Raw genomic sequence first — 10997 nt, forward strand, 5'->3', positions numbered from 1 at the left:
TACCTGTAATGTATGCTCATATTTATATTGAATACATTTCAGAATCGCTTTAGTGGGTGCTTTGGAAATAGGCTGTATTGGATGAGCACCCACCCGTAGCCCTCCTGCCTTCTCGAGATGTGCTGCTTTAACATTGATAAGTTCTGAGATATTATTTATTCTGACCCATGGTTCTCAGGCTCTCCTGGAGCGATACTGTTTCCAGAACAGTCTTCACAACCTTTTAGCGCCGTGTCAAGCTCACTTAAACGCCAGTCCTACATTAATGCTGGCTGAGTCAACGAGGAGGAACGTGCAAGAGCATTTTGCATGCCACCAAGCGGCCCGCTCCCTTAAATACATCGCCTAAAATATATGTCGACAATATATGTGGCACTTGGGTATTATTACATGTTTTACGATTGTGGAGATATTTATGAAATGTGTGAAAAACAAAACTTGAGGTAAGGCATAAGACCTTTTGGATGGTAACTTAGAGCCAAAAGCAGAACATACTAACTACCACAAGATATTCTGCACCCTGTCAGCAGAGTGTGATGGTGTTCTTGTGAATACAGATTTCCTTTTTCTGCCCATGTATAGGGACACTAACATGCAAACAAATCACCCAATGCTAAAAGCATTGTCTGAGTTCTTGTCGGTGTAGAAATGTAGAAATGTGGAAAAACTTATCATGAGAGTGTATGAAGAAAAAGCTCTTGAAATCTGAAGGTATTGTCAATCACTCAGCCTACAGTTCTGCATCCATGGCAATGGGACGGAGTGACATTATGATAATTACTTTAATTGCATATTAAATAAAATATTCTTCAGCAAAGACTGACTCCACGATATTTATCTTGCTAATCTAGACTCTGTCAAACGGATAGGGGCAATAAAATATGATTTATTACTTCATCTTAAACGGAACGGGCTGTCCGCAATTGTTTGTGGTTTCCAACATGCCGTCACCCCTCCGCTGTCTGGTTGCTTAGCAACGGTGAACTCAGATCTCGGATTGAAACGCTCGGTAAAAGATTATTTTTTCTTTGCTGACTTTTTTAATCAAGCGGATGCAGTTGACATTTGGACAAGGCGTTCTGTCACACGGATGTGGCTGCGAGGCCGTGTCAGAAGCGTTAGCCGGGCCGCTACGCTCGGGAAAGAAACGTGGAAGTGTTGTCTGCTGTAAAACTCCTGTTGGTTTCCAGCCCAACACTTTTCCTTTTGGTTTTCTCACCGTAAAGTCATGCTGTGTGTGGAGCAGTCATGGGAATGCTTTGCAGGGCTGAGTGAGACTGCGCAAGGTATTAGCTTAGCTTTGAATGTCAAATGTTGTGAAAAACAGCCAAGGGCAGAGAGCCGGCTTCCATCGGAGATGCGCACAGATTATGCCAACACACAGACAGCTACATCAGAAGCAGCCAGCGCATGCATTTTAGGTGAAAGGTAGGATTTCTGAGTCAGTGCTTTGCACATTTGAAGGGAGCTTGCTGTGGAACTGAAGCAAATGTGTTAGCAACACCTTCCATTCCTGGGGGGAAGAAAGTAAGATTCAATCTACACTGAGCAGAAGTATAAAAAAATCCAAAGAAAAACAACTCCCTCATCAATTAATCCCAGAATGCCATGCTGCCAGTGTAGGTTCCTTGCCCCATTAATCTGAAGATTTTAAGAGTAGTAGGATCATTGAACTGAACACACAAAAAAAGGATTTTAAAATCCTGTTACATGTTGTGTTCTGTTTCCTTTTGCATATATTAGAGAATGGTTTCCAATGAGAGAATGCCAGGCATTTCAGCAGATAAAGGGTGATGACCACTATCGTTTCAGCATTGAGTTAAGTCAGTTAGTGTCAATTCAGGTTAAAATTAGTAAAAGTACAGATGTCTGAGAGACATCTGCATTATTAATGTCAAAAATAGATCAAAACATGCCCTGAAATCTCTTTAATTTGCAAGGCAAGCAACAGAGATTACAATATGTAAGCAAAATCTAGATCTTAAAAACCTTAAAGGTTTTAAAACGTTCTTTACATTATTAAAAATGTTCACTGACTGTATAATCTGATCCCCAACCTGGCAGGCATTCACATTCTGGAATTACGTGGTCCGTGCAAACGTATCCCAAGTTTTCAGATCATACATAGATGCCTCTGTGATACCAGATTTCCATTTTATTTTCAATATTAATGTTTAGTTATTATTATGACCCGTTTACCCGAGATGTGTAGACATACCCCTAGACAACATACCCAAGATGTAGAAAAATACATTATTGTCATTCAGCATGTAGGTTACAGTTTTATCCATTTATATCCATCTGGATATTTACTGAGGCAATTGTGGGTTAAGTACCTTGCCCAAGGGTAACAGCAGTGCTTCAATGGGGAATCAACCCAGAAACCTTTTGGTTATGAGCTATTCTCTTTACCACTACACCACACTGCTGCCTCAATATTAAAGATTCACAGAAATGAACACTGCAGACTTCTCTCATGACCTTCCTTGGCCTAAGAGAGAAGCATGTGCCTGGATTTGTTATTCAGTGCCAGGGTGACAGAGGACCAGCTCCAGAATGAAGCGAGAGGATTGAGGTGGGCGTGAAAACCGAAATGACGCTTGGGCTAAGCCCACGGTGTGAAAATGTGACGTGTTTGCTGCGGGGCCTGTAATGATCCCGGTTCCTCAGATTAAGCGCCTTACAACTTCTGCACCACCTCGGGGCGACCGCTGCCAACTCCCAGCACCCCCCGCTGCATGAGATGGGCAGGACAAGGTCCACCTGTCTGGCCCTCTGTGGGTGGGGTCTCGAGATGGTACACTATCCTGACCGTGACACCATCCCAAAACTGAGTTTACCATCGAAATCTGGCCGCGATGTTATAAGCGGTGTAAAAAGGATCTACTTACCCGAGGGTTGCTCGCTAGGGGAACAGATCATGCGCTCGGGTGCCTTCTCTAGGTAGATGTTACAGGCCTCTGTGTAGCCATTAAAGGAAAAGGTCTCTGAGGATTTTTAGTGACGGTGGCCTCTCAGACACACAAATCTTTAAAACGTTTTGTGTACACTTTTCACTTATTTATGAAGATATTATTTTTTAATAGATACGATGACAAAAAAGTTTTTTAAAAGTCAAAGGACTTTTTAGTCTAAACGGGCATTTGATACAGTCCTGTGGCACTGACAGACCGGCCTGGTTGGGCTCTGTGAACGAGACTTTGGAAAGAAATGGGACCCAGGATGGCCTGCGTGTTGGCGGCAGGGCGTCCAGCTCGCGGAGCTTCTGTGTTATTGGCCCAGGCGAAGGGTTCTGGGTAAGACGGTCAGGGGTTGGGCGGTTGGGTGCCGACACCGCGCGGGACAGGACGGGCAGAGGTCTCGGAAGCGGTTCCTTGTTCGCAGCTCATGTTCTGCTGAGCTGACCTGCCAGCCTTACCTTGAACACTCCTTCACTCCCGCAGGCAGTGGCGTTAACACATGTAACATGCCCAGGTGGCAGAGACACGGCGTTGGCTCTATGGCCTGTTCACACCCCCCCACCTCTGCCTTGCACCCTAAAACTGAGGCTGCTAGTAGCCCCAGAGCGTCCACGCCGAAAGAGCACGCGCCTCTCTGCACAATTATTCACCACGCCAGAGAGCGGGCGCTTATGTAACGCCACATTTGTATGCAGAACCAAAGCAGAAATGAATGGTAGCAGATCCTGCCAGTGGTACAGAGGGACGGGGAGAATGTGTCTGCGGGTGTGGCCAGTCTGACTGAGCTGCCACATTCTGTGTGCTCTTCTTTACCTTTAGTAACTGCAAGCATCCAGTATGACAAGCCGGGTTTACAACATCAACCTCAGTAATCATAACCAGAATTGCATAGTGTGGACAATAGCTCGTAAAAATACCATACCATGCCATAAGGTATAGAGTTCATTGAGACTAATGCTCTTTCTTTGTCTTTGTCTTGTAGGCTACATCTCCACATTGGCGGTGGTACTGAAAACTGCAAATAAGGCACCACGGGCCAATGAGTTTGAATGTAAGGCACAAATACAGCTGTCTGTTTTGGAAGCACTAAGGCCATTGCCTTAGTGCTTGAGTATGAGTGACTGAAACACTGCATGATAGTACTGGTCTGTAAAATGAGCTTGTTTAAGCCTGACTGGGCTTGTGCAGGAACATGGCACACTCCCCTGTCACCGTACTGACTGATCTCTGACTCCTTTCCCTTCTTCAGCGGTCGAGCTGTCCTGCTTGATACAGTCCATCACCACACTTGAACCCAGGATCGAGTGGAAGAAAATAAAAAACGGTGACCCCAGTTATGTGTATTTTGAGAAAAAGATTGCAGGTAAGCCCGGGCGAGTTCCTCAGACCAGTGGATACTTCTGTTCCAGCTCTTGCATAAAAAATGATTGCGCTTACCATAGAATGATCTGAATATTTTAAGTGGATAAGCAATATCTGCACAAAGTAACATTATCAAGGAACATGTGTCTGTTATTTTGATCTATTTTAGGCAGCGGGGGTGGGATGTTGTAAAAAAAAAAAAAAAAGTCAAATCCTCCACGGAATATGTCAACATAACTATCAAAGCTGTTGTGTTATGTATCAGTTTTTTTTGGTGAAGTCCATTGTGTGTGATTCACTTTGCCATGTGCTTGCCTCCTACAGGGGATTTGGTAAACAGAGCGAGGATCAGAGAGCCAGCAACTTTAGTAATATTAAACACAACCAGATCTGACACTGCGCAGTATCGCTGCGAGGTCACTGCCCCTGGTGACCACAAGTCCTTCGATGAGATTTTGATTGACCTCGTCGTGAGAGGTATTTGCACACCCTTTTAGCTTCCACTCGTCTGTCTTACACGTCAGACACACCACGTTCTTTCAACTCCTTTTTCCTCATTTTCACATCTCATCATGTTGTTTGTGTCATCATGTCAGGTACAATGTGATAAGATCCGTACTCTGCAATATAATCTTTGAGACTGGACGCAGTAAACATTCAGCTCGACTGGATCAGATATGCCACACTGTGGCCAAGTTTGGGATTGCAGACACTTGCATGGAATCATTTTGAAGGGCAACCAGGATAATTCTGCCATCAAACAAGAGACATAAATGAATTAGTTATAGCGTGTTACACTACATAAATCTCTTGAATCTGAGCTTTAAGTTTTGCCTTAGTTGGCATGTACAAAGCTGTCACTTAAGAGAGAAAATACACCGGCATTTAGTGAGTCCCTTGTTTACAGCACAGGTAAACAAGGGACCCTAAGCGTGATTCACGGGGACTTGTTTTTGATTTCCGTCCTTACTCAGTTGTGTCAGTGATCCCCGTCTGTGGCATCGTAAACTGAAACCGTGTTGCATGTCCCAGCTTATGCCCGCGACGTGTGCAGACCAACCTCAGTCCAAGGCGTGTTCCGGGCTATATGGGGAAAATCTCTGAAACCGCATCCGAGTTTAATCGGGGAGCTAAAGTTGGAAAGTGCAGCATGTTGGGTTGGCAGAGATAGGTATGGGTAACAGCAAGAGTGCATTCCCCAGTGGCCTTAGAAGCGCTTGCCTTTACCAGCGTGTTTCCTGGAGGGTGGCCTTTAAAGACCGAAGGGTTACACAGTAAACGGGAGATAAACTTTCTGTGCCTCCTGCGTCCGCAGTGAAGCCTGTGGTGCCGCAGTGCAGCGTGCCCAAGTCGGTGACCGTTGGAAAGTCGGTCGAGCTGCGCTGCGTGGAGAACGAGGGCTTTCCTCTGCCACAGTACCAGTGGTTCCGGAACAAGGAAGAAATCCCGGAAGACCCCAAGAGCAGCCCCAAGTTCCTCAACTCCTCGTACACCCTCAACACCAACACGGGGACGCTGGTGAGGAGTGGAAGCGGCCTGGATGCGGGAGGGTGATGGCGTGGCACTGGGAGGGGAGGAGAGGGGAGGGGGGGCGGGATATTTGGATATTTTAAGAAGACAGTTGATGTGTTAGGGCCTCAGCCATGTGGGGAATCTGCTGTCCTCGTTTTCACATTCCATACCCCTTCACACTGCCCCGCCTGTCACCCTTGGTTGTGACACAGCCCTCACACCCACTTCTAAAGGTTGCAGTTACTGTCACTAACTTCCAGGCCGTCCCCAAACAGGACAGAGGGTAACACAACGCTCTTACGTTCCTCACAGAGCACTCCAAACATATCCCAATCATCTTATTTGCATATCTAGCACTCCTATATTCGACCTGAACCCTGTCTGAACCGAAATGAAACACAAGACTGCCCCGTCAGGGTTTTCCCAGAATTCATCACTGCCTCTGGCCTAATGGAATGGGGGATGGGTGCATTAACAGGTGGATTGTTGGTGGTTTTCCCTCTGCAGAAGTTCACTGCGGTCAGGAAGGAGGACGCGGGGGAGTACTACTGCAAGGCGAAGAATGATGCCGGACACTCTCAGTGCGGCCCACAGATGATGGAAGTCTGTAAGTGTTTTTCCCTAAGCCCAGGCCCACACCTGCAGCTGTCCCACAACGGGGGAATGACCACCCGTGCTTGCTTACGCATCGTCTTTGTGAGGCAGCCACGATGGTGAACCGCGAATAACCAAACATTTCCAAATGACCCTCTTGAAATCAAGCTTGAGTACTAAATCTTTCTGGGAACAATTTCCATGTTTAACTGCTAAATTCCTAAGTAAACTTTAAAACGCAGGTCTGACATGTTATTCCAGACCCTGGGTTCTGCTGTGGGTTATATTATTATTATTATTATTATTATTATACAGCACGTTGATACATTGCCCCGGCAGACGTCTTTAAAGCTAAATTCTGAATCTTGCCCTGTCCCTCCTCTCCCTGACAGATGATATCAATATTGCCGCAATTGTCCTGGGAGTGCTGGTGGTACCTTTAGTACTCTTGTCTATAACCGTGGGGATCTGCTGTGCATATAAACGAGGGTACTTCACCAGCCAGAAGCAAACAGGAAACAAGTGAGTGAGAGAATGGGTGGCGAGTGTAATCATAAAGGCTAATGACGACCTAGGGCAGCCAGTCTTCAACTGATAGAGTCTGCGACCCAAAAAAAGGCCTGCTGCCTTCTACCATCTGAAACTGCAAAAGTAAACTTAATATGTGGAAAATAAAAGGGTATATTATAATTTATACACATTAAATATCCAAACAAGAATACAGTTAGAATTTGTTATGGTTACTTCTGTATGTCTGAAACATTAATGCTGATGAATAATTAATAGTGTCATATTTCGTATTTGCAGGTAATGATTAATTTAATACTGTATGTATATAACTTTTCATGCTGAACTGTGGAACTGAAAAGTTGTTTTGGAGCCAAAGGCATATTTTGAGAGCATCAACAAATTTGCCAATAATTTGCCATTTTGACAATAATTGCACTCTTTGTATTTATAGAGTCCTGTTTCATTTCATATTGCCTTAACCCAGCACAAATTTGCGTAAAACTCATTTTTGATCAGGACTCACACTAAGAACTACTCACCAAGGGCTAAGTTGTCAGTTGTTGTATGGCCAGTTTTATTCAATATTGTATTTATTAATTTGTTTTCATAATATAGTGTTTGTTCTTGACCAGTTCATGTCATGATAATTAAACCAAAACTTGTACCAATGAGGTAAACACAAGCCCAACACAATTTAAATCTTGAACAAGGCCTTAAAATGCTGACCTCAAGTTAATTTGGTACAAGCATTACTTTTTATAATAGGATATATGCATTAACTTTCTCTCTATATATAAAATATAAAATATCATTTTGACATGTTTTTTCCAAAGCAGAATTTTTTATTTCAAACTACAAAATCTGATAAAAAAAATAAATAAATAAAATACCATTGCAGTAGATGTGTTATTGACATTAAGGTTCTAAAGTACTGCATGAAGGCACCAGCCATGGTTATCAGATTATTGCACATTTGAACTGAGCTGGCTTCAGTAGTTTATTCAGGTACTGTACACAAAGGTGTAATGAAGTTCTCTCCTTTTGTCTACCAGTTACAAAGCTCCAGCGAAAGGAGATGGCGTGGACTATGTCAGAACAGAGGATGAGGTAAGGCACTAAAGCTGGAATAGAGCTTCCTTTACCCCGCAAACTGCATTCCTGTTTTCTGGTTTGCCTCCAGTAAGATCAGCTAATGTATCAACACGACACGTAGCTGGAAGAGTGAATGTTTACACAATTATAGCCTTTTAAATACAAAACTGGATCACATCCACTTTAACAACGGAACGAGTCATCCCATGGCTGCCCTCATTTTTACCTTTCCTCTTTTTATAGGGCGATTTCCGGCACAAATCCTCGTTTGTCATTTGAAAAAAGGAGAGAGTAACTCCGAGTCAAAGATGCGGTACCTCCTCGACTGAATTTCAACACCTACATGACAACCGACAAGCTGCCACAGCAGGGGCCTGGCGCCAAGGCACATCTGCAATGAAATCACTTGAGTTTGCCAAAGGTGACAACAATCATCACATAAAACACTAGTAAATATTATAACAATATAAAATGAATCATGTTTTCATATGAAACAGTTAACCTCTGTAAAAGGCACTTGGTATTCCTTGTCCCTTTAAATATATTTGTTCAACCTGTCTACACCAAACAAATCTTCATACTTGTTTTAAGGAATTTAATTTACAGCAAAATGCACGTTTTTAAGTATTTATAATACTCCATGTGTGATCTGATCTGTCCTTGAATGCTGTTTTTGTGACAGGAAAAAGAATCATTCAAAATGTGAGGCTGGCACATATTTTATTAGCTACGGTCTGAACTATGACTTGCATAGCATGCATTTCTACTGTAGACATCTTGATTCAAAGCTGTTGTTGACATTTATATAACACCATTTTTTGTACCAGCGAAATTTGTCAAACTATTTTTGATGGAATATATTTTGAAATGCCTATAGATAAAGCTTTACTTTTTTAAATATTTGTAAATTACTAACATGAAAGCCAATATTTCTTTTGTTATTATTTGGTTGTGAAAAGTGTAGTTAATATTTTTAACCACTCAGTATTCAATTGTTACCACATGTAACTGAAAAAGGACTTCTTTTTTTCTTTCAAATTGCGAACAACATTCATCAGCATATCAAGGTATTTAGTTTCTGACCAATGGTCTTACACATCTTATTTACTGCTGGGATTTAAAAATGTTAATATTACAAAAAAGTTACATGTTGTTTTGTAGATAGTCTAGAGAGAAATAGTAAAGGACTCCAGTGGCAAACTGGTAGACACTGTAAAAGCTGTTTGTGCTGCATATTCTTGATTTAAGTGACCTTCTATGCTTGCTGTTTATCTTGTAAATATTGGATATACTGTCCAAGTTAGCTTTTAGCTTTGAAGAAAATACTTTCAGTATTTAGGAAAAAGTATTACAAATACAGGGTTTTTACATTAGCTAACAAGAGTTGTACTGCTTGTATATAGATATGCGAATAAAAAGCTTTTTTTCCTCAAAAAGGCTATGTACAACAAAGAGTAATGAAATTGAAGTTAAACAGCCCTGGAAGAGGCAGAATGACACTCTTTACATAGTTTATTAAAGTAAAGTCAAGACTTGCACTTGGTAGAGAGAGGATATGCCTTGGTAGGTGCGGTGTGCTCTGTGCAGGGACTTCTCATTGTTCAAGTCAAAAAATTGTATTTTTCTTTTAGAAAGTTGTTTGTTGCAGAAATAAATTCAGTGACATTCAGCAACATTTAGGAAATAAAATTATTTCCATTTTTGTGAATTATTTGCTAGATAATCACTGAAGACTTTTATAAGGATGTTTTTCTTTTTTCTTTGGATGGCTTTAAGATATACAGTTTATTCTGATGGGGGGGGGGTGCAGAACCATTTTTGGGTTTTTATATATTTTTTTTTATGTACTTTCACACATTTCAGATGAAAGGGAAACTATAAAATATTTTCTAGTATTAGAGTATTAAAATTATGGGTATGAACACATTTTAGAAAATACATTGTGGTTCTGATTTTTCCCCCCTCATGGTAGCTGAATAAGATCATTCCTCTCAAGTGCCTTGTACTGGATTAAGTGGGGGAATAAAAATGCAGATATAAATGGAAATATGAGTTTTGTATTGCTCTCCCTTTCTTCTTTGTAACCATTCAGTGATTGTTGAATTTCTTTTCATGTCACACATCAAAACATTCATTTTGAAATAGATTTAAGTTTAAGACAAACACAAACTGACTGATTGCATTACTTTTGTGTTTTACTTTTTGTGCTTTAAAAACTAAAGGTTAGGTGTTTGAGAGGAATGATTTTCAGTGTGTCACTACCGATATTGTCATGGTTGGTGCGCTGTAATCAAGTGACATGACTGATCAGCATTCACCTTGGATTTTTAAATTGTCAATTTGGCTCAATCTGCTTTTTCAATCAAAAAAAAAAGCAAGTTCATCCATACTAGGTTTGACCATTTAATTACATATATGACTCACTGCCATTTCAACATATCTCAACTTTTATGTAAATAGGACTTTCACCTTTTTTGGCTTAGGCTTTTCTTTTTAAGTAGTAATAGATATTTTATTATGTATTAGTGCCTAAACTTAGTGGTAAATATTTTGGTAAAGACACATAGCACTAGCATACACACTAAATCAGCCAACACACATAGGCATATACTCAGTTCAGTTTTTTCACTTGACACACAATTAAGCACCTGGCATATACGTTGATGGTCACATGAAATACACCACGTGCCAAACTGCAGTACTACATGAACAGCCAGCTTGAATAATTATAGAGCATCCAAGAACTGCGCAGTATTTGGGGTGTGGCATTTTCAGTAATGCCTGGCTAACAGTATTTCCTGATTTTCCTCCATTTGTTAGACATTTACAGTAGATTTGCAATACTGAGGACTGGTGTTACAGACAGTCAGGGATCTGGTACAAACCCTGTGAATTCTTGAGCTGTATGTTTGTGATTAATAAAACTCACTTCTAAAGCGTTTTTTTGCATTTTTATTTACAAAGGTG

At 41.5% G+C, this 10997-nt stretch overlaps 1 protein-coding gene across 1 annotated transcript in view; it reads left to right on the forward strand.

The window, feature by feature from the left end:
* jam3b (junctional adhesion molecule 3b) overlaps positions 1 to 10981 on the forward strand; it is a 36891-nt gene extending 25910 nt beyond the window's left edge. Inside the window, exons 2-9 of the mRNA XM_036524362.1 lie at positions 3943 to 4011; positions 4210 to 4323; positions 4647 to 4799; positions 5638 to 5840; positions 6342 to 6441; positions 6821 to 6950; positions 7991 to 8045; positions 8274 to 10981. Of these exons, the coding sequence (XP_036380255.1) occupies positions 3943 to 4011; positions 4210 to 4323; positions 4647 to 4799; positions 5638 to 5840; positions 6342 to 6441; positions 6821 to 6950; positions 7991 to 8045; positions 8274 to 8309 (860 nt within the window). The 3' untranslated portion in view covers positions 8310 to 10981. The remainder of the gene's footprint in view (positions 1 to 3942; positions 4012 to 4209; positions 4324 to 4646; positions 4800 to 5637; positions 5841 to 6341; positions 6442 to 6820; positions 6951 to 7990; positions 8046 to 8273) is intronic.
* The last annotated feature ends 16 nt before the right edge of the window (positions 10982 to 10997 follow it).

This window comes from Megalops cyprinoides, chromosome 3 (assembly GCF_013368585.1).
Source record: "Megalops cyprinoides isolate fMegCyp1 chromosome 3, fMegCyp1.pri, whole genome shotgun sequence".
NCBI lineage: Eukaryota > Metazoa > Chordata > Actinopteri > Elopiformes > Megalopidae > Megalops > Megalops cyprinoides.